General features: G+C 42.3%; 1 protein-coding gene across 2 annotated transcripts in view; it reads right to left on the bottom strand.

Moving 5' to 3' along the window:
* The window catches only part of necab2 (N-terminal EF-hand calcium binding protein 2), a 132,881-nt gene that overhangs the window by 104,138 nt on the left and 3,946 nt on the right, over window positions 1–24,797 (bottom strand). For both annotated transcript variants that reach the window (XM_029634229.2, XM_029634228.2), the window contains exon 2: window positions 21,055–21,079. In XM_029634229.2, the coding sequence (XP_029490089.1) occupies window positions 21,055–21,079 (25 nt within the window). The remainder of the gene's footprint in view (window positions 1–21,054; window positions 21,080–24,797) is intronic.

Genomic DNA, 24,797 nt, shown 5'->3' on the forward strand with positions numbered 1-24,797 from the left:
TGCGCTTCTCTTCCATAGTCTCCTCTCTCTCCTCTCTCCAGCCCTTTCCACTCTTAAGCACTCTCCCCAGCCTGACTGCAGGTTAATTAATAAATGAGCAAGGTTGGGACTGGCTGTTAGAAGAACACATGTTTACAAGTGTTCACAGAGGTAATGCTGCTCATTTAGATCCACCAATCACCATTACAACCACCATTCACCCTAGCCCAATACTGAAACCACTATGTAAGCAGAAGTAGAGAACATTGGATAAACAAACATCCCTAAATGACTGTTGTCTCCTTATCACCATGAGTTACAATAATTATCTCAAGCTAAATGAGTCAGAAATCTACGGAGCATCACAAACAATAATTAAACCCCCAAAAAGAGGAACAAGACAAGGGCACCAGGCAGCAGGCAGCGTAGAGACAGGAATTTATCCTGCTGAGAGGAGAGGTGTCTGACAGGTATTCACACAGGGATGATGACAAACACATACAAGAGGGAAAGTCACTGAGAGCGAATGAGAGCGAGAGAGTGTGTGCGTGTGTGTGTGTACACTTTGTGTATATCTTTGTTTATACAGTACACTTCATGGTTAACTTTGAGAGAGAAAGACAGACACAGAGTGAGCGAGAGAGCGGCAGGTAGACAGAGAGAGAGAGAGAGAGAGAGAGAGAGAGAGAGAGAGAGAGAGAGAGAAAGAGGGAGAGGATAATGGATGAGGTAGAAATGCATGGGTACGTGTGTATGCGCACTGTCCTTTCCTGACACTGGCGACAGCCCTGGTTCAGATGATGTTCTAACTCCCAAATAGGGCCCTGAATAATAGATGATGCTGAACAGAGGACAAGACAGGGAGGAGAGTAGCAGCTCTATCTGTTCACTTCATCAGCTTCCAGCTCACCTGTGCAGCTCCCCAGACTCTTCTGTCCTGATTCCTGTCCTATCTGTGGCCAGGGAAAGTAAGCGCTGTGATGGGGCAGAAGGGAATCTGATCAGCCTACCCTGCAGTGAGGTGGCAAGTATAGAGGTCACCATGTAGGGACAGTGACCACTGCTAACAGAGATAACCAGGGCATGTACACAAAACAAACAACAGCAAATAGAGCAGACTTCAAGGTCACCTCTGTTAGCATTCTGTGCAGTTTCCCTTACTGCTGGGATAGAGGACTCACTCTATGGGCACATTTCTATCAGTAGGCTGGAACTAGAACAACTGCCGTTCTCTAAGCAACATGGCAACATGGCAACTGTAAATTACAGTGTTCCTCAAGGTTCCATTATAGGACCACTATTGTTTTCACTATATATTTTACCTCATGGTGAAGTCATTCGGAAATGACTTCACCAATTTTCACTGCTATGCGGATGACACACAGCTGTACATTTCACATGGTGAAGCCCCAAAATTGCCCTCCTTGGAAGCCTGTGTTTCAGACATAAGGAAGTGGATGGCTGCAAATGTTCTACTTTTAAACTCGGACAAAACAGAGATTCTTGTTCTAGGTCCCAAGAAACAATGAGATCTTCTGTTGAATCTGACAATTAGTCTTGATGGTTGTACAGTCGTCTCAAATAAAACTGTGAAGGACCTCTGCGTTACTCTGGACCCTGATCTCTCTTTTGACAAACATATCAAGACTGTTTCAAGGACAGATTTTTTCCATCTATGTAACATTGCAAAAATCTGAAACTTTCTGTCCAAAAATGATACAGAAAAATGTATCCATGCTTTTGTCACTTCTAGGTTAGACTACATAAATAAAGCACTAAATAAACTTTAGTTAGTGTTAAACATGGCTGCTAGAATCTTGATTAGAACCAAAAGATTTGATCATATTACTCCAGTTCTAGCCTCTCTACACTGGCTTCCTGTTAAGGCAAGGGCTGATTTCAAGGTTTTACTGCTAACCTACAAAGCAGGGTAGCCTAGTGGTTAGAGCGTTGGACTAGTAACCGGAAGGTTGCAAGTTCAAACCCCTGAGCTGACAAGGTACAAATCTACCCCTGAACAGGCAGTTAACCCACTGTTCCTAGGCCCTCATTGTAAATAAGAATTTGTTCTTAACTGACTTGCCTAGTTAAATAGCCCTGCCGTACATACCTACACGTATGCTATGGTCACAAGGCGCAGGCCTCGTAATTGTCCCTAGAATTTCTAAGCAAACAGCGGGAGGTAGGGCTTTCTCCTATAGAGCTCCATTTTATGGAATGGTCGGCTAAGCAGAACACTTCCCTCCACTCCGTCAGCAGAGTGATCTGTCTCACTAGATCTGTGAGAGACGCAGACTCGGTCTCAACCTTTAAGTCTTTATCGAAGACTCATCTCTTCAGTAGGTCCTATGATTGAGTGTAGTCTGGCCCAGGAGTGTAAAGGTGAACGGAAAGGCTCTGGAGCAACGAACCACCCTTGCTGTCTCTGCCTGGCCAGTTCCCCTCTCTCCACTGAGATTCTCTGCCTCTAACCCTATTACAGGGGCTGAGTCACTGGCTTACTGGTGCTCTTCCATGCCGTCCCTAAGAGGGGTGCGTCGCTTGAGTGGGCTGAGTCACTGACGTGATCTTTCTGTCCGGGTTGACGCCCCCTTTGTTTGTGCCGTGTCGGAGATCTTTGTGGGCTATACTCGACCTTGTCTCAGGATGGTAAGTTGGTGGTTGAAGATATCCCTCTAGTGGTGTGGGGGCTGTGCTTTGGCAAAGTGGGTGGGGTTATATCCTGCCTGTTTAGCCCTGTCCGGGGGTATCGTCGGATGGGGCCACAGTGTCTCCTGATCCCTCTTGTCTCAGCCTCCAGTATTTATGCTGCAGTAGTTGACGTGTCGGGGGGCTAGGGTCAGTCTGTTATATCTGGAGTATTTCTTATCCGGTGTCCTGTGTGAATTTAAGTATGCTCTCTCTAATTCTGTCTCTCTTTCTCTCTTTTTCTCTTTTTCTCTCTTTCTTTCTCTCTTTCTCTCATTCTCTCTTTTTTTTTCTCTCTCAGAGAACCTGAGCCCTAGGACCATGCCTCAGGACTACCTGGCCTGATGACTCCTTGCTGTCCCCAGTCCACCTGGCCGTGCTGCTGTTCCAGGTTCAACTGTTCTGCCTAAAGGCTATGGAACCCTGATCTGTCGTGCTACATGGAACCCTGACCGGACGTGCTACATGTCCCAGACCTGCTGTTTTCAACTCTCTAGAGATAGCAGGAGCGGTAGAGATACTCTGAATGATCGGCTGTGAAAAGCCAACTGACATTTACTCCTGAGGTGCTGACCTGTTGCACCCTCGACAACCACTGTGATTATTATTTGACCATGCAGGTCATTTATGAACATTTGAACATCTTGGCCATGTTCTGTTATAATCTCCACCCGGCACAGACAGAAGAGGACTGGCCACCCCTCATAGCCTGGTTCCTCTCTAGATTTCTTCCTAGGTTCTGGCCTTTCTAGGGAGTTTTTCCTAGCCACCGTGCTTCTATACCTGCATTGCTTGCTGTTTGGGGTTTTAGGCTGGGTTTCTGTACAGCACTTTGTGACATCAGTAAGGGCTTTATAAATAAATTTGATTGATTGAACACTCCTGAGAGCTCACCAAAGGCACAGGAGCCAAAATACTGGAATAAAGAGGGGAACAAAAAGAGCATTATAGCAGAGGAATAAGTGTTGGGTTAGCGGGTCAGATTCATGCTGCACTCTGTGGGGTTGTGAGAGGGACTTTCCCTGCAGTCTGCCCATGGAGAAGAGAAGAGGAAAATAGGGCAAGAAGAAACCTTTGTGAATCCACCCCTCTAGAGTTCTCTCCACTTCCCAAAGAGCAGCACTCACTCTCTCTCTGCTTCTTTCTTCTTTTCTCTCACTCAATTTCTCATTATCTCTCCCTCATTCTCTCTCCCTCTCATTTCCTTCTCTTCCTCTCTCCGTTTCCATCTTCACTCTCTCATGAAAATGTCAGTAGCCTGTCACTTTGAAGCAGAACACTTCCCTCCACTCCGTCAGCAGAGTGATCTGTCTCACTAGATCTGTTCAGACGAGAGGAGACAAAACGCTGAGAGGCAACACACAGCTATACTAGCCAATGGCACAAATACTTTTCACCCTAGGATATAACATACTGTATGATGCAAACATTCCACTCACACTGAAACCTAAGGCAACATTAGGATCAAACCTCTCAGAAAAACAATTACTTCAACACTAAATCTAGTGACTCAAAGGCTGAAATTTGCAAACATTTCCTCATTGTGCTTCAATAAAACAACATTTCTGAAAACTTTCTGGAAAACGATTATATGATAGGTAGTGGGATACTCTCTGCAAGCCAGTCAAAAAAAAAACAGAATTACAGCTCCACAACGATCTAGGCATGTAAATCACTGATCAGGTACACAGGCTTACACTCTCCCACAAACTATCGGTGCTGGTACAGCTTTTTCCTGTAATGCTGGATGGGAAACACTCACGCACCCCCTGAGCAGTTTCGGGAATGGAGCATAGAATAGCACTGGCAGCTGTGCTCAGAATTTAAAGTGGGAGAAAGAAGCCAATAACATTTCCATTACCACCCACTGTCTATAATTACTGATACCTCTCTTTCTCTCAGGGAAGCGTTTCGCTTACAGGACTTCCACATTTAAAGGGGCGTGATGCGTCCCACTCTCTGACGGTGGGCCCAGAAGCATTACCCTGCAGGGTCAGAACCTCTAATCAGGGCCTGGTAAGCAGAGCTCGTCTGCAGCCATAAAAGTTCCAGGGCCAAAGGAGCATGTCAGCTCAGCTATAAAACACACACTAATGATTACCGTTCTCACTGCAGCTGCGTTATTAACGCTTGGAGACATGTAGGGGCAATTCCATGGTAACGTAATTATGCATATATTTCACTTTAAAATATATGCCAAACAAAAAACATTGATTTAAAAGTTTAACAAACCATACAAACCATTCCCGGACCTGCTGTTTTCGAATCTCTCTCTACCGCATCTGCTGTCTCGAACTCTGAATGATCGGCTATAAAAAGCCAACTAACATTTATTCCTGCAGTGCTGACCTGTTGCACCCTCTACAACTACTGTGATTATTTTTATTTGACCCTGATGGTCATCTATGAACGTTTGAACATCTTGGCTATGTACTGTTATAATTTCACCCGGCACAGCCAGAAGAGGACTGGCCACACCTCAGAGGCTGGTTCCTCTCTAGGTTTCTTCCTAGGTTCTGGCCTTTCTAGGGAGTTTTTCCTAGCCACCGTGCTTCAACATCTGCATTGCTTGCTGTTTGGGGTTTTAGGCTGGGTTTCTGTACAGCACTTTGTGACATCGGCTGATGTATACATTTGATTGATTGAACTATATGCACAATGACTACTTTGAACAATTTACACAGAGAATTTCACAAAAACACATTTACTGGAAGAACTGTGCAGATGTAAAGTTTGGCAACAGAATTACAGTAAAATCTCCCTCAATTTTTTAATGTGATCACGTTTTCCAAAAACTCTACTCCACAGAAAGAATGGGGTGTCAGATATGACATGACACCTTGAGTTTTAAAAATATCTTGGTTATTGAACTACTGTAAGTGAAGTGCATAACCCAGTAAAATAATTACGGTAACGGAATTATTTCCTGGGTCCCAGATCTGTACTACACAGAAATGCATAATTATGGATATGAAGGTCATTCTCCTCATGCTGATGTATCCTGAATAGGTACACAAAGGTAGAAATACAGTGCCTTCAGAAAGTATTCAGACATTTTCCACATTTGTTATGTTACAGCCTTATTCTAAGATTGATAAATAAAAAATCCCTCATCAATCTACACACAATAAACCATAATGACAAATCCAAAACCATTTTTGATTGTTTTGCAAATTTAGAAAAACAAAAACAAAATTATAATCACATTTACATAAGTATTCAGACCCTTTGCTCAGTACTTTGTTGAAGCACCTATGGCAGTGATTACAGCCTCGGGTCTTCTTGGGTATGATGCTACAAGTTTGGCACACCTGTATTTGGGGAGTTTCTTCCATTCTTCTCTGCAGATCCTCTCAATCTCTGTCAGGTTGGATGGGGAGTGTCGCTGCACAACTATTTTCAGGTCTCTTTAGAGGTGTTCGATCGGGTTCAAGTACCGGGCTCTGGCTGGGTCCACTCAAGAACATTCATAGACTTGTCCCAAAGCCACTCCTATGTTGTCTTGGCTGTGTACTTAGAGTCGTTGTCCTGTTGGAAGGTGAACCTTCACCCCAGTCTGAAGTCCTGAGCACTCTGGAGCAGGTTTTTGTCAAGGATCTCTCTGTACTTTGCTCCATTCATTTTTCCCTCATTCCTGACTAGTCTCCCAGTCCCTGACTCTGAAAAACATCCCCAATGTTTTGGTACCCTTCTCCAGATCTGTGCTTCGACACAATCCTGCCTCGGCACTCTACGGACAATTTCTTTGACCTCATGGCTTGGTTTGTGCACTGCCAACTGTGGGACCTTATATAGACAGCTGTGTGCCTTTCCAAATAATGTCCAGTCAATTGAATTTACCACAGGTAGACTCCAAGTTGTAGAAAAATCTCCAGAATGATCAATGGAAACAGGATGCAGCTGAGCTCAATTTCGAGTCTCATACCAAAGGGTCTGAATACTTATGTAAATAAGGTATTTCAGTATTATTTTAAATACATTTCGAAAAATGTCTAAAAAACTGTTTTCGCTTTCTTATTATGGGCTATTCTGTGTAGATTGATGAGGATTTCTTTTTAAATTGTAATCAATTTTAGAATAAGGCTATAACGTAACAAAAAAAGTCATAGGATTTGAATACTTTCCCGAATGCACTGTATGCAACATCATCCTTTGCATATATGGGTATTATTCTACACACCGGCTATTATTCCCAAACAAAACCAAATTTGGTTGGGCCGGACCAAATCTGAACCAATCATAGACGTCTATGTTTCACAAGTTTGAACATAACAGAGTAGCACAGTAGAGTACAGTACAGCACATCACAGTAGAGTTCAGTACAGTACAGTATAGTACATTATACTGTACTCTAGTGTGCACTACTGTACTGAACTATACAGTACCTTTCTGTACCGTACTGTGCTTCACTGCGCTGTACAGTACTGTACTGTACTGTGCTGTCCAAACTTGTGAAACATAGACATCTATGATTGGTTCAGATTTGGTCCGGTCATGGACGTCTGTGATTGGGCCAAATCATTGCCGGTAATAAACTGTAGACGTTGAAATCATGGCTGGTCCGGACTTGCCCAAAAAACGACGTCTGCGGATGTTGAAATCAAGGCCAGGGTGGGATAACCAAGTTTCAAACACCAACTGTGGATTGTGGCTACTTTGATTTCCCATTGTAGTCAATTCAACTGCAGTAATTACCTTACAGATTTTTCTGTAATTGTTGTTACCAATTTGGTAACAGAATTACAAGTTTTAAGAAACATTGTCTTGTGCCTTGTAATTATGTTACCTGTCTTTTAAGATATGTCCTAATTTCTCTCACTCATGAAGAGGGAGAATAATGAACGTTCATAGAAGTGTGACGACCCTCCCACTCTGTCTGCCGTATTCTCTCTGTTATTTCCTTATTAGGATGCTGGTGGGCGGAGTTGGGAGGGTCGTCAGCTACATGGGAAACACCTGGGCCCGGTGTCTCCCAGGATAAATACACCACTTCCCCATTCATGGAGGAGACTCTCTCCATGCAGACACCCTTTGTAGATTGTGTTGTGGTTCTTGGTGGCCGTTTGTTTGTTTGCTTTGGCACCTTTCATCACCCTGCATTATCACATTCATGCATGCAAAACACTCACTTACACTACTGATTACTGATTACACACACCATTGTATATTATACTTAGTTGCTTTAGGTAATAAATACATATTTTGCTACTCCTTATCTCCACGTTGTCTCCCTTTGTTACGGGCTTTGAGCCGGTTCGTGACAAGTGGGGGCTCGTCCGGGATATTTGAACTATTGGTTTGGGAGACCGTGGAGGTACGTGTTTGGTTTGCATATTGTGTTTGATAGGCCCAGTATTGGTTGCCTTTTGTTGTTTGGTTTGTGTGCTGTGTTGGAGAGACTATAATGGTTAGTTTCCAGGCCCTGCCTAGCCTGAACTCTTGTTCTACTTTCTGTTGGGACATCAGTCTGAGGTGAGTAATCTGCTGTGTACCTCGGTGGGAGATTTGGGTAGGGTAGTGGAACATGCTACCCGGAGCTATAGCCTTTTTCCCCTGATAGGTTTAGCAACGTGTTTCATTTTTTGGAATATGTTGGGCATGGTTAATGTTTGTTATTTTTGTGTGGTGTCTGTGGACAGAGCAGTTGTCTCGGGGGCACATCCGTGGCTTGGTGGAATTTGCCAGCATGCTGGGGAGTTCTATTTCCTTGCCAGCGGGCTACAGTGCGTAAATTCCCACCGCAAATCTGCACGAAGACTAGGGTTGAGTTATTGTAGGTTTTGGGGAAGCTCCGTATCTCATCTCTCTTCTGTGGTGCTCAGGGTGATTGTCAATTCTCGGGTTGTGGTCTGGTGTGCTCAGCAGAAGGGAAGAGCGAGAATTTTTTTTGTGTGATTATGGCGTCTTATGTAGATAAGTTCATTCGCTCTCCATCAGAGGAATTGTTAGATTTAGGTACGAAAGAACAGCTGTTAAAGGTCGCGGAACACTACAAGGTTGAGATTAGTGATAAACGTCTAAAGAATTCTATTAGGTTGATATTGAAGGCCAATCTGATGGAGAGTGGTATTCTTGAAGTTACCACTGGGCCAGCCTCTGCTGAGGATTTGTCGTCTCCCCATAACGTTACAATGGACATTCCATCGGTTAGTCCTAGTAGCCTTCTTTTTGAACAGCAGAAAGAACTGCTTTTGTTACAGCTGGAGCATGATCGTGAGAAGAGAGAGCATGATCGGCAGCATGATCGTGAGAAGCTAGAGCATGATCGTGTAAAATATGAAAAGGAATTGGCATTTAAACAAGATATGGAGCGTGCTAAAATCAAATTGCAACAAGAACGTATAGAGTTGGTTAGGGAAGGAAAGATCTCAGGGGAGAGTTTGTTTTGGGAAGGTGACCCAGATTTACCTAGGGGTAGTTCCGCTTTTGGTCGTGCCCCAGAGACATTTGATATTGTTGGGAACTTACGGTTATTGCCTCGGTTTAATGAAAGGGACCCGAGACATTCTTTTCGTTGTTTGAGCGGGTTGCTGACGCTAGGAGTTGGCCTGATTCTGACCGCACTTTAATGTTGCAGTGTGTGCTGACTGGTAAAGCGCAGGAAGCATATTCAGCTCTTAGTGTACACGACAGTGCCAGTTATGATAAAGTTAAAACAGCTGTGTTACAGATTTATGAATTGGTCCCTGAGGCTTACCGCCAACGATTTAGAACTTTAAAAGGGATGATAACCAGACTCATGTTGAGTTTGCGCGACAGTTGTCTTTACAGTTTAATCGCTGGTGTTCCGCCTCTGCAGTTGTGACTTTCAAGGGCTGTGTGATCTGATTATGTTAGAGCAATTTAAGGACACAATTCCTGATCGTATTGCCACGTATATTAATGAACAGAAAGTAAAGAATGTTGCTGAAGCTGCAGTTTTGGCAGACGAGTATGTGTTGACTCACAAAAGTGTCTTTGCAGAACCCCGTATTCGGAAAGAGTGGGGGCATTCGGATAGATTTGGGCTTCGCTCACCGAGATACTTTGGTTCTCGGGCAGAGTTCTATTCAACTAGGGTTGAACCTGACTCCCATGGTAAAGCTGACTTTGGGCAGGAGTGTCACTACTGTCAAGGTTCAGGGCATTGGAAAACGAATGTCCACTTCTCAGGTCAAAGGGTGCTTACGCTAAATCTAAGCCTACTGCATTAGCTGCACCTGTTCCACATCAGTTCATTCATGACTCATTTCCTCAGGCCCAGGAGAATGTGAAAGTCCATATTGATCCAGACTATTTACCTTTCATTACAGAAGGTTTTGTGTCTATGTTAGGAAGTAAAGACCTAGTGCCAGTGAAGATCCTGAGAGACACAGGTGCCTCTGAATCATTTGTGTTGGAGTCTGTGTTACCCTTTTCTGCTGAGACTGATTCGGGGAATAGTGTTCTAATTAGGGGAATAGGTTTGAACACTCTGTCAGTTCTATTGCATAAACTGATGTTGGATTGTGGGCTGGTGAAGGGTGAAGTTGTTGTGGGTGTGCGTCCTTCGTTGCCTATTGAGGGTATCGATGTTATCCTTGGGAATAACTTGGCTGGTGAGCGTGTATGGCCTGTCGTGTTTCCATCTCTAGTGGTTTCCACTAAGCCGTCATTTGTTGGGATTCCTGATGAGAGTGTACAGAGTTTCCCAGAGGTGTTCTCTGCGTGTGCAGTGACACGTTCTATGAGCCGTGGCGAACTGGTCACTGCGCCGACTAATGATAATAATACAAAGTATGTCACTGTTTTCCCTGTTATCCCGTTATCTGTAACCCGCTCAGATCTAATCAATGCGTAACGGGATGACCCCACGTTGGAAGAGTTGCGTGATCAAATTGTGCCTATAGAACAGTTGGGAGATGTCGCCCATGGCTATTTTCTCCAAGAGGATGTCCTGATGAGAAAGTGGGTGTCTCATGATAGTGTTTTTCTGGGGGAGGCAATTAGTCAGGTTGTTGTACCAGTTAAGCTTCGTGAGTTGGTGTTGGAAACTTCTCACAGCGACGTTGCTGGACATATGGGGGTGAGGAAAACCTACAATCGCATATTAAGACATTTCTTTTGGCCTAGATTAAAGAGGGATGTTTCTGATTTTATCAAAACTTGTCACACCTGTCAATTAACTGGTAAGCCTAATCAAGCTATTAAACCAGTACCATTGTTTCCTATTCCTGTACTCAGCCAACCTTTTGAGTATCTGATTATTGACTGTGTGGGTCCTCTGCCTCGTTCTAAAAAGGGTAGCAGTTACCTGTTCACTGTGATGTGTCAGACCACTAGGTTTCCTGCTGCCTATCCTCTCCGATCTATCACGACTAAATCGGTGTTAAAAGCTTTGACTCAGTTTCTCTCATTGTTTGGAATCCCTAAGGTCATTCAGAGTGATCAAGGATCTAATTTTACCTCTAATCTGTTTGGTCAGGTTCTTCAACAGCTCCATATTAAACACAATTTGTCTAGCGCCTATCACGCGCAAAGTCAAGGAGCACTGGAACGTTTCCATCAAACACTTAAGTCTTTGTTGAGAGCTTATTGTACTGAGATGGATAAGGATTGGGAGGAGGGGTTGCCTTGGTTACTGTTAGCTGCTAGGGAAGTTTCACAGGAGAGCACAGGTTTCAGTCCAAATGACCTTGTGTTTGGACATAGGGTGCGTGGACTTTTATCTGTTCTCCAGGATGACTGGAAGTCTCCCGAGCCTCCTCAGTCCCTGTTATCGTATGTGTGTGATTTCCGGCGACGGCTGTATGCCGCTGGTGAAATGGCTAAAGAGAAGTTATCATCTTCACAGGAGAGGATGAAGGGCATATTTGATCACCGAACTGAGCCTCATCACTTTAGTCCAGGTGACCAGGTTCTTGCTCTGCTGCCAATTGTTGGTTCTCCTTTTCAAGCCAAGTTTCAAGGTCCATATACAGTGGTGCGCCAGTGCACTGAGCAAAATTATCTAGTTGCCACTCCAGAACAGAGGAAAGCACACCAGCTGTGCCATGTAAATCTCTTAAAACCCTATTATGCACGTTCCTCTGAGACTGAACAGTGGGATTCTACAGAGGACGGTAAACCTGTTCTTTTGGCTGATACCGTTGTTTCCTTGGGTTCTTGTCGTGCTAGATCTGTGCATGAGGAGGAAGATGTTCCTGGTCCTGACGATTGTATATTGCAGGGTAGATTGAAAAATTCAGAAACACTGGATATTTTAGACAGTCTTCTCACTCACCTACCTGTTGATGGGCGGAAAGAGATAGTTGGTCTGATTCAGAGATTTCCAGGTTTGTTTTCTGATACACCTACACGTACAAACTTAATAGAACATGATATTGACATTGGAGGTGCTGACCCCATTCGTCAGCGCTTCTATAGAGTTTCTTCAGAGAAACTACGTTGTCTGGATGCTGAGGTCAAGTACATGCTGGAGAGTAAGATAGCAGAGCCTTCTTTCTCCAGTTGGGCTTCTCCCTGTATCTTGGTCAGTAAACCGGATGGAACAAACCGTTTTGTACGGACTACCGTAAGGTAAACAGTGTCACAAAGCCAGATTCATTTCCTCTTCCTCGGATGGAGGACTGTGTTGATCAAGTCGGTGCAGCTAAGTTTGTGAGCAAATTTGACCTGTTAAAAGGCTATTGGCAGGTGCCACTGACGAGTAGGGCACGTGAAATCTCTGCCTTTATTACACCCTTTGGTCTGTACTCGTATTCAGTTATGAGTTTCGGTCTGCGCAATGCACCTGCCACTTTTCAGCGACTTATGAACAGGGTTGTCGCCGGTCTGACCGGGTGCGCTGTTTATTTGGACGATGTAGTGATCTATGCAGATACTTGGGAAGAACATCTGTCCCGTATTCAAGCCTTGTTCGAACGTCTGGCTGCGGGTCGCCTCACAATCAATCTGGCAAAATGTGAGTTTGCTCAGGCGACCGTTACATACCTTGGAAAAATGGTTGGGCAGGGTGAAGTGCGTCCTGTTCGGGCTAAAGTGGTGGCTATTGATGCTTTTCCACCACCAACTACTAAAAAGGAACTGATGCGTTTCTTGGGCATGATTGGTTATTACCGTAGTTTTTGTAATAACTTCTCTACTGTGGTCGCTCCCTTGACAGATATGCTGAAAGCTAAGGCTGTTTATGTTTGGTCTACTCGTTGTCAACACGCTTTTGAAGAGGCAAAGAGGTTGCTTACCTCAACTCCAGTGCTGGCTGCTCCTCGCATGGATTTGTCATTTACCTTGCAGGTGGATGCTAGTCATGTGGGGGCAGGTGCAGTTTTGCTGCAAGCAGATGTGTCTGGGATTGAGAGGCCTGTTAGTTTTTTTTTTTTCCAAAAAGTTTAACGATTATCAGTTGAACTATTCGGTTATTGAAAAGGAAGCGCTAGCACTAATTTGGGCACTACAACACTTGAAGTGTATGTCGGGTGGGGGTAGTACCTATTGTGGTCTACACCGACCATAACCCCCTCACTTTTTGAGGTCCATGATGTGTCCAAACCAGAGGATAATGCGATGGTGTTTATTTTTACAATCATTCCATCTCGATGTGAGGCACATCCGGGGGACTGAAAACGTGATTGCTGATGCGCTCTCTCGTGCGCCCTGTTCCTAATGTTTACGTGACTGACCATTGTTTCGTATTGTCATGTTCTCTCTGTCCTGTCTGCTCCCTCCTGGTCTTGTTTTCTTCTTTCCTCTTAAATGTTGCTTCCTGTGCGAAGGTCGCTGAGGTCTGGGGAGGAGGTTGGCTGGGGCAAATTGTAAGTGTGAACACGTAAACCCTCATCAATTTGTGGCGCAGAAGCTGTGTCAATTTGGAACTTAGAGGCTGGTATTTTGTTCCGGGGTCCTTGTTGGTCCCCGGTTTTATGGGGGGATGTGACGACCCTCCCACTCTGTCTGCCGTATTCTCTCTGTTATTTCCTTATTAGGATGCTGGTGGGCGGAGTTGGGAGGGTCGTCAGCTACATGGGAAACACCTGGGCCCGGTGTCTCCCAGGATAAATACACCACTTCCCCATTCATGGAGGAGACTCTCTCCATGCAGACACCCTTTGTAGATTGTGTTGTGGTTCTTGGTGGCCGTTTGTTTGTTTGTTTGCTTTGGCACCTTTCATCACCCTGCATTATCACATTCATGCATGCAAAACACTCACTTACACTACTGATTACTGATTACACACACCATTGTATATTATACTTAGTTGCTTTAGGTAATAAATACATATTTTGCTACTCCTTATCTCCACGTTGTCTCCCTTTGTTACGGGCTTTGAGCCGGTTCGTGACAGAAGTAACAAGGGAAGATAGACCTACCAATTAGTTATAGTGTTTTTACTGATATACATTTCTGTTTATTAATTATTATAAGCTGCGTAGTTCGAGCCCTGAATGCTGATCAGCTGAAAGCTGTGGTATACGTATCAGACCGTATACCACAGGTATGACAATGATGTTGGTAACCAGTTTATAATAGCAATAAAGCACTATGGTGTTTTGTGGTATACTGTATTTAACTAGGCAATCAGTTAAGAACAAATTCTTATTTACAGTGACGGCCTTCCGGAGAACAGTGGGTTAGCTTCCTTGTTCAGGGGCAGAATGACAGATTTTTACCTTGTCAGCTCGGGGATTCAATCCAGCAACCGTTCAGTTACTGGCCCAATGCTCTAACCACTAGGATACCTGCAGCCCCAAAATGGCCAATATAGCACGGCTAAGTCTGTTTCCAGGCACTCCGTTGCGACGTGCTTAAAAACAGCCCTTTGCCGTGGTATTGGCAATATACCACAACCTCTCTTGCCTTATTACTTAATTAATAAGGATTGGCGTTCCGTCAACGGGACAGCAAGTTATGTCAAGATTGCAGATTTGAGAGAAACAACAAATGTCGGTACATATAAGTGTCTTATATCGGCTGAAAGCTTAAATTCTTGTTAATATAACTGCACTTTCCAATTTACAGTAGCTATTATTGAGAAAGAAATGCCATGCTATTGTTTGAGGAGAGCTCCTAACCACAAAACACTTTTTTTCTTCACGATAGGTTTGATAAATTCACCTCTGAAGGTGAAATGTGTACTTACATTCTGAAATCTTGCTCTGATTTATCATCCAAAGGGTCCCAGAGATAACATGAAGTGTTAGTTTTGTTAGATAAAATCCTTTTAAATATATCCTAAAAAGATCCATATAGCATGCACGATCGATTTTGTATTTCCACTCGTTCAATTTGCAAAGAATAGAATCTGTGAAAATCTCACCCTAAATGTTGTTTCAATGAGTCAAATCACTTTCATATGTTTTCCTCAGAGTTCCTAGAAGGTAACAAGACTTCACTATTTATTTAGGGGTGTAGTATACCCTATAGGACACCATATTTGGTCAGAGAGCGACGCCTTCAAGACACGTCGATGACGCGAGCGGCCATCACTTGAACAACTGTATCTTTGTCGTAAAAATGTAGCAACTAACCTTGTACGACAGCATGCCTTTTCATTTTGGACAAAAATTATAAGGATATTCAGTTATGAAGTTATAAAAACTGGTTGTTTTGCAAATGTTGAACTTATAATATGGCTACTAATACTTGGAAAGCTAAAAGTCCAAGTATACAGATTTAACGATATTCTTGCAGAAAAATGGAATATGAATGCGAATCTCTCCTCCATGATATGCCCAAATGTACCTGGGGACTTCACACTAAAAGTCTTGTTGTTCATTCATTTTTCAAGTTATCCATCTGAAACTTTGCACATACACTGCTGCCATCGTCGGGATACTATCAGAATTACAACCAGAGTGAAGGCTATAAACTATGACCTTTCTCTTTGCATTTCAAAGATGGTGATAGAAAAAAAATTGTTGATTTTTTCTTTGTATTTTCTTCTACCAGATCTATTGTGTTATATTCTCCTACATTAAATTCACATTTCCACAAACCTCAAAGTGTTTCCTTTCAAATACTACCAAGAATATGCATATCCTTGCTTCAGGGCCCGAGCTACAGGCAGTTAGATTTGAGTATGTCATTTAGGCGATTTTTTTTTATTTAAATGGGGCTATCCCTAAGTTAAACTTACAGAAGGTAGAGAAATGTCTCCAAAAATAAATGTGTTGATATTAGTTGTCAGGGGTCTTTGCTTCAACATTATTGTGTTTTGATGTATTTCTAATACCTTTTTCTGGAAGATGTTTTCCAAGACTCCTTTTCCATCTGTTTGATCAGAAATCAAAGCCATTACTTATGTCACATTTTTAAGATGTTTGTTATTATAATTTTTTATCTATGCCTTCATTTCCCAAAATTATAGACTCTTAGCTATCATTTGACACCCAATTTGATATGCTCCGATGAACTTCACATGTTGGTGCTCATGGAAATGATCATAGGCTTCATTAGCAGGTGCACTTTTGGAGGTGGGCAGGAAGGGAGAGGCAATACAACCTCTGACCCTTGTCGATCCATACATGGATTCTGTTGAGGAGAGCTAAGGATTCTCTCTCTCCCCCTCTCTTTCCCTAATATACAGTACCCTCCCATATGTAACGGATTACAAAACAAACTGTAATCCATTATGTTACCAGCTAAAATATTGTAATAAGATTACAGATACTTTGAAAAACTAGATGATTACTTATAAATTCAGAAAGGATGTTTTCTGTTTTCTCAATGACATTCAAATGTGCAAAAAATGACCATAGGTCAGAGACCCCTATGATGACACACTAAACGTGTTTGATGGATTGTGGTAAAAGAGCAGGAATTGGCCTTTGTAGGCTACAGCTCACGCTGTCTTCCAATGGTGCGACTGCTGTCGGCATCCAAAGATTATCCAAGTTAAATAAACGCTTGGAGGTAAGGACAACAGCAGTGGTGTAGCATATGGGCGATACAGATATAACTTATTATTGATATCTAGGACACATAGCACATTGATGTGACTCACACTTCTGCTTTCTCATTTGGCTATTTTGCTATATTGTGGTTGTTGTGGATGGCTGTTCACAAATGTAGTCCTATACTGTAGGTCAGTGCCGGTCAATGCCATTTAAGTTTAGGGAGGACACTTTTTCTTAATGAACATGGCCTTATTTCTATTACAGCATATTGGATGACTGTCATTCATAATCCATTCAACTAGCTCAAATGTAACATGCTACAAACTAGCCTTCAAATTAAAGTTTATAACATAGGTGCACAGGTCGAGGGGCAAATTGGTGTATTCAAGGTGACAGACAATGACACATTCAATACCGCCTAGGGTGTAACCATTAGTCCAAACAGTTGCAAACAAGAGTTTCTATTGGACAAATGTAGGTAGGTTAATCCCTGTTTGGTTACGTTTATAACAAACGTTTTCAACAGATTCGGCAGAATGTATTCACCCATAATCACCCGAACACAGTTCACTTTAATAGCAGCCACATACAAACAGCATCATCACTTTGCTCGTTGTATAATCCTTCTCCGCTCACATTTTCCCTTCACGTGTGGACTTTAGTGCACAACACAACAGACGCCTGTGGCCAGGCGAAAAAAACGTTCCAAGCCAAACATTCATACCATAACCGCTAACCGCTACACACAGCCTATATCGTTCTCACCATATTAGCTAACGTCATACTCAACATAGTCAACAGCTAGTAGAACTAACACGTTAGTAAACCCGCTACAATCATGGTACAGTGTACAGTCAGCAAGCAGTTTAGCAGTTACACCGGTGGGCCCCGGTGGCAATAGATTAATAAAACCTAAAGCTTACCTTGATTTTAAAGCGTTCCAGTGTTGGATAGGCTTAGCCAGCTAGCTAACATAAATGGCATTCCTCTCTGTTTGAGCTGGGTTTTGAAGTAGGCTAAATTAGCTAGCTGCAATAGCTAGCTAAGTAAGTGAAAGTTTAAAAAATGTTAACTCTTTCTCTTTCTGCTGCTTCCCCTTAATTGTTGACTAAATTAATTTGTTCAAAACTGTTCAACTATTGTCATTCTCTCTCTGAGTAAACTACTCACCACATTATATGCACTGCAGTACTAGATAGCCGCTGATTATGCTTTCAGTACTAGATTCATTCTATGATCCTTTGATTGGGTGGACAGCATGTCAGTTCATGCTGCAAGAGCTCTGAAAGGTTGGAGGACATCCTCCGTAAGTCGTCATAATTACTGTGTAAGTCTTTGGAAGGGGGTGAGAATCATGAGCCTCCTAAGTTTTCTACTCTAACCAATGTACCCATAGGTACCCAAAATAGCTGTCCTCTGGCTATGCCTTGGTGCTTCCCCAGAGAGTGCTGTTGAGGCTACTGTAGACCTTAATTGCAAAACAGTGAGTTTTAATCAGTTATTTGGTGAATATATATTTGGTATAGTTTTATCTAAAAAATTATCAAGTGTCACCAACAAAAATGTAAACAAATAGCAAATGCAGCATATGCAGCATACATTTCGGTAGTGCTCAAAGCATGACATTCCCAGAGCAGCATTTCTTCAACTTGAAGCAGTCCTCCATGACAACAAAATCATAAACAACAGAGTAGGCTAATTAGGTCCTAGTTTTTGGGTTATGCTCAGGTAATACAATATGACAAATATTTCCAAGTCTTATTCTTGAATATCAAGGGGTATTAATTGAATCGGAATGACTGGAAATCTGACGGACTGTTGTTTTTAATGTAAAGATATAGCCTAATCATATTATTATCTGTAGTAGAAAGTAATGGGTTAGAAGACACCTAAACTCAGCAAAAAAATAAATGTCCTTTTTTCAGGACCCTGTCTTTCAAAGATAATTTGTAAAAATCCAAACAACTTCACAAATCTTCATTGTAAAACATTGTTTCCCATGCTTACAGAGGGTAGGGTAGGCAATTAAGGTCACAGTTAAAACTTAGGACACTTAAGAGGCCTTTCTACTGACTCTGAAAAACACCAAAAGAAAGATGCCCAGTGTCCTTGCTCATCTGCGTGAACGTGCCTTAGGCATGCTGCAAGGAGGCATGAGGACTGCAGTTGTGGCCAGGGCAATACATTTCAATGTCTGTACTGTGAGACACCTAAGACAGCGTTACAGGGAGACAGGACGGACAGCTGATCGTCCTCGCAGTGGCAGACCACGAGTAACAACACCTGCACAGGATCGGTACATCCGAACATCACACCTGCGGGACAGGTACAGGATGGCAACAACAAATGCCCGAGTTACAACAGGAATGCACAATCCCTCCATCAGTGCTCAGACTGTCTGCAATAGGCTGAGAGAGGCTGGACTGAGGGCTTGTAGGCATGTTGTAAGGCAGGTCATCACCAGACATCACATTTCCTTGGTTTACACATGTTAAGTTTGCTGGAAATAAACGATGTTGACAGTGAGAGGACGTATCTTTTTTTGTTGAGTTTATATAACCAAACCCATAAAGTAAAATGCAACATATATTTATTGCCAGTTATGTATAAACTGTAACATTGATTTATCCTGCAATATGTCGTTCAATTGGCCATATTCATTTTTGTCTTGTATTGCCTCTTCATAAGCAAGATGATATTTATTTGGATGAGTGATGTCTTCACTAGCTGCAAAGTAAAAATGGATTATATTGTAAAAATGTATGAATTTTCTTTTATATTTTTTGTCTTAATGGAAATATTCACCAATTTTGAATGTTATATTGTGTTAGTGCATCTCTGAGAGATGTTCTATTGATTCCCAGGGTAATTTCATGTTTTCATGTCTTCATGTGTATCTGTTCAAGCAGGCAGAAATCCGTCCAGTATGATATGGCACCGTGATAAAGTCTCTCTCACTACACAGAAAGTTAATAGGAATATGACTTTTAGATCTCAAAAACGTCTATCATACATGTCTGATTTCAATAGTGGCCGATGTCATAACGTAGGAGGTTGTCTTCTCTCCAATGAGCCATTGACCATATTTTTTGCGATATTCCAACCTCGAGAAATGTGTAGTTTAACAGAAAATCCACCACATTTCTCCTATTTGTCTGCCTCTTCAGTCCAAGGTGCATTGCATGGTGCCGTTGCATGGCCATTGTGAATGTCAGACTCCACTCTGCGAGGCACATCGATCTGCAGGTTGAACATGTTAAGATTGTAGACTCCAAAATTGATAATGCAGTTTGTCTAGGCGATTTTACAGCTACTGTAGCTACTTCACATGCTGATACTTTGGTATTAATGTGTGTAGCTAACTACCATAGAGAGAGCATTGCATTATGGGTTTTGTAGTCGACTTGAGCTGGAACAGATTTCCACCAAGATTTTTACATGTTGCTACCAACTTTATTATATATAACGACAAAATTAAACATTTGTTCACAAGAAAGATTGTTCTCACATATTAGTGTTAGCAGTGTGTAGCAGATTACAGAAAGTCATCTCTCTCTCTATGTGTGTGTTTAGCATCTCTCTCTCTCGTTAAAACAGCCACAGAGCATTTCCCAGGAGAGGAGGGTAAAAATAGCACAAACTGAGCTTGTTCCATACATCAAATAACAAGGATTCTCTTTAACTATGTGCTTTTGGCAGCTGTGGTCCTTTTCACAGTGATTAGCTGTTTTTCCCTTTGAAAAATAAATAGTTAGATTTCACCATTGCGCAGCTTATTCATGAACCCACAAGAAAAAGCCCATATTCCTCTGAGTAAAACAAAACCAAGGACAAATCACTGGTTTTAGAACAGCAAATTATTTGGTAAATGTAAAGGGAACTTGCATTTACAGGATTGTTGGGTAACCTTACAAAAGGGTTACACACTCTTAAATTGCAAGAGATACAATTAACTTTGGTGTATTGACCATGTAGTGTATCTACTGTGTTAGTAACAAACATACACACAGAATAGTTAACTATTTTTAATATTTAAATATAATAAAGAATTTAACAACTCATTGATTGAGAGAATGAGGGAAAATTGCAATAGTTATCTGTCCCAAAACACAGGCACTCATCCTGCTTGCTAACTGTATGCACACACATACTGTACACACACACACACACACACACACACACACACACACACACACACACACACACACACACACACACACACACACACACACACACACACACACACATCAGAGAACACAAGAAGATGGCCATCTGGCTGATATGAAAACTGAGCTTTTTAAGTTGTCTCCTTGTTCGTTTTCTTCAGTCTTGTCAAAGGCTCCAAGAGACGACAGCAGAACAAACAAGTGACAGAGGGAATGAGGGAAGCGCTGGCACCAAACAAAACGCTGTACTAGCCTGGAAATGAACCAACACCCAAATAACCCACAACACTGGACAGGGTGGCTACCTTACTGAGAGGGCACAGACAACATGATAACAGATCAGTTTAACAAACAAAAACACACTTACCATCCTTATCAGCTCTCCGGAAAATCTGTTAAGACAAAATAGGAGCTCTGCATTAGCGAAGGGTCACGTGAAAAGTGTCAAGACATGAAACATGATAAAACATGGCAAAAAAGGTAAATGATACCATAACGCCTAAAAAGATACTAGCTACAGACACGGAGACAGTAAATAAGCCTGCCTGAATGGTTGGTTAAGAGTAAGTGAAAACCCAGTGTAGTCTTGTTTAAAAAGCCTGACCATATTGTGCACTCATGTGTGTAATAGCACAGTTAAGGCTGCAGGGTAGAGTAAGAAAAAGCATTCGTTTGTCACTGGAAAAGCAGTATTCACACCAGTTTAAAACACTAATACATTTTCTGTAACCATTGTTATATCTGGTGGGGGAAACATATTCATGTGTTGTTTCTTTCTATGCTTTTGAAAGCGGTGAGTGCATTTCATCCATGAATGAGCTCAACAGTATAAAATACTGTGTATACTGTAGGTGTTTGTCCTTCGTGCGTTTGTTGATACTATCTATTTGCTTCACCAGATTGATGAGCACTTGAGTAGTTTTAATAAAACAAATCAGGGGTAAATAATTGACCATGAAAATGGACATGTGACTTAGAGAACACACCATACATTACTACGGCTTTATTATGTGACTGCAGATGTTTGAAGCCTTTATAACGAGTCTGTGCCATGTTTATCTTTGGCATCTGAGGGTGAAGTAAGCTGAGCAAAACGTCTTGGGAACCATTTCAGATCAATACCACAATCTTCCACTCCACCCGAAAGGCACTGCTAGAGCACTATTGAAATAATTTAGAAGTGATGGTGTTTGCTGAGCTTAATCGTTTATTTCTTCTGCTATCGGAGAATTTCTTTGCGATACAAAAATAAGGGAAAGGAGATCATTTTGAGATCAAACACAAGAGGTGGATGAAATAGTCAGGTTTGAGAGAGAGAGAGAGAGAGAGAGAGAGAGAGAGAGAGAGAGAGAGAGAGAGAGAGAGAGAGAGAGAGGGAGACAGAGAGAGAGAGAGGGAGACAGAGAGAGAGAGAGAGAGAGAGAGAGAGAGAGCGAAATAAGGATTGGGGAAATTAGATGGGGAGAGAGAAAGAATTGCAGGTTGACATTTATTGGGATGAGTCTTGTCCTGGAGGCAGAACTGAGAGATTACCGCTAGATAGGCCAGCTGCTAAATCAAAATTGGCTTCATTTTAGATTAGGGTTAGGCATTAGGGTTAGCAGTGTGGTTAATGTTAGGGTTAAGGTTAGGTTTAAAATCTGATTTTATGACTTTGTGGCTGTGCCAGTTAGTGACCACTCTGCAGAGCTGCCTCAAGAACAAGATTCATGATGTAAAACACTAATGTGCAAAAGAAATACAGGTACCTACTCTCCAGAAAGACTCATCCTCACTGACACAACTAGAAAAGGTGCATTAAAATATTACATATCGTGCAAAATGTAAAGCACAATTAAAGCAACAGAAGTGGGGAATAATATGACAAAGGTGGCAGACGTTTGTGTATAGAATTGGCCAAGTTGGTGTTGAGGGGCTTGTCTGATCATCCATTTGTCAGGCCTACCAGCATGGTGTCACATAATGTAGGTGACCCAATTTCACTTCGTTTCAGATAAAAAAAACATATTTGACAAAAAAAGGGGACAAACACCAAATGCACACACTGCTCCTCTAAATATATAGAATGAAAACGACATCAAAGAGTATCACTTACTAAGACAAGTATAAAACAACTAGAGCAGCTCAGTTCCCAGGGGCCAGGGTGTGGTTTGCTACTGTTATCCAGCGGTTGGAACTGGTTCAGGGAACAGAACTGAAAACCGTAAAATATTTTTTACAGAGGAACAGAACCGAGAATGAAAGTGATCAATACTGTTCAAGAACAGAACGGTTATTATGCAGCCTACTTAGCCTACTCAATCACTTTTTATAGCTACTGTTACTACAGGCCCCCTGGGCCATATACAGCATTCCTCACTGAGTTCTCTGAAATCCTATCGGACCTTGTAGTCATGGAAGATAATATTCCAATTTTTGGTGCCTTCAATATTCACATGGAAAAGTGCACAGAACCAATCCAAAAGGCTTTCAGAGCCACCATCGACTCAGTGGGTTTTGTCCAACTTGTCTCCGAACCTACGCATTGCCACAGTTATACCCTGGAATAAATATTGTGGATCTAAATGTTTTTCCTCATATTCCTGGACTATCAGAAAACCATCTCATTACGTTTGCAATCGCAAGAAATAATCTGCTCAGACCCCAACCAAGGATTATAAAAAGCTGCACTTTAAATTCTCGGACAACCCAAAGATTCCTAGATGCCCTTCCAGACTTCTCCCACCTACCCAAGGACGTTGGAGTTAAAAAATCAGTTTAACCTCCTAACCAAGGATCTAAATTTAACCTTGTGTAATATCCTCTAAAAACAAAAAACATTTGTCACAAGAAATTAGCTCCCTGGTATACAGAAAATACCCGAGCCCTGAAGCAAGCTCCCAGAAAATTGGAACACCTCCCTATCCTCCGGATGCGTACCAAACTCACTAAAAGTGGCAGTAATAAACGCTTCCCTATCCTCCGGATGCGTACCAAACTCACTAAAAGTGGCAGTAATAAACGCCTCCCTATCCTCCGGATGCGTACCAAACTCACTAAAAGTGGCAGTAATAAACGCCTCCCTATCCTCCGGATGCGTACCAAACTCACTAAAAGTGGCAGTAATAAACGCCTCCCTATCCTCCGGATGCGTACCAAACTCACTAAAAGTGGCAGTAATAAACGCCTCCCTATCCTCCGGATGCGTACCAAACTCACTAAAAGTGGCAGTAATAAAGCCTCTCCTGAAAAAGCCAAACCATGACCTGGAAAATGAAAAGGTAATAATGAGAGACAGAGGAAAAGAATGAGAGACATGACAAACAATAAGCAAGAAAATTTGTGAGAAAGAGCGAGGCACAGAATGGTGGGAACAGGGCGAGAGAGAGAGAGGCAGCGTTCTCCCTGACTTTTTTCCTCATTAAGAATGGATGGATCTGTTTTCCCTAGGCAGTCACTGCTGTGTGGAGTAGGGGTGTGGAGGAGAGAAGAAAGGAGAATAATGGGGCTGTAAGAAATACTGTACAAAGAACAGATACTGTGAGTTTTCTCTTCTGATCAGATGGGTTTTCAATACTCACATACCTTTAAATATACAGTAGGTCCTGGAAGTCTCAAGTTTTTGCTATAACGAGTTAGAATACCTAATGATAAGCTGTAGACCATACTACTACCAAGAGAGTTGTCATCTATATTTTTCGTAGCTGCCCACCACAAACCAATGCTGCCATTAAGACCACACTCAACACAAGCAATAAGCAAACAAGAACATGTACATTCAGAGGAAGGGTTTCTCATGGCTGGGGATTTTAATGCAGGGAAACTGAAATCTATTTTACCTCATGTTTTACCAGCATGTCACCTGTGCAACCAGAGGTGACAAACTCTAGATCACCTTTCTCCACACAGAGAAACACATACAGAAACCCTCCCTTTGGAAAATCAGACCATAACTCTATCCTCCTGCTTACAAGCAAAAATTCAAAACACGTAGTACCAGTAACTATCTTGCACTGACTCTATGCACACTCACTGGACTCTACTCACAAACTCACACATACTTACACTTACACCCCAACACACACCCTACATACGGCCACACACACATAACATGTGCAAATATGCATACTG

The sequence above is a fragment of the Oncorhynchus nerka genome, linkage group LG25 (genome assembly GCF_034236695.1).
Source record: "Oncorhynchus nerka isolate Pitt River linkage group LG25, Oner_Uvic_2.0, whole genome shotgun sequence".
NCBI lineage: Eukaryota > Metazoa > Chordata > Actinopteri > Salmoniformes > Salmonidae > Oncorhynchus > Oncorhynchus nerka.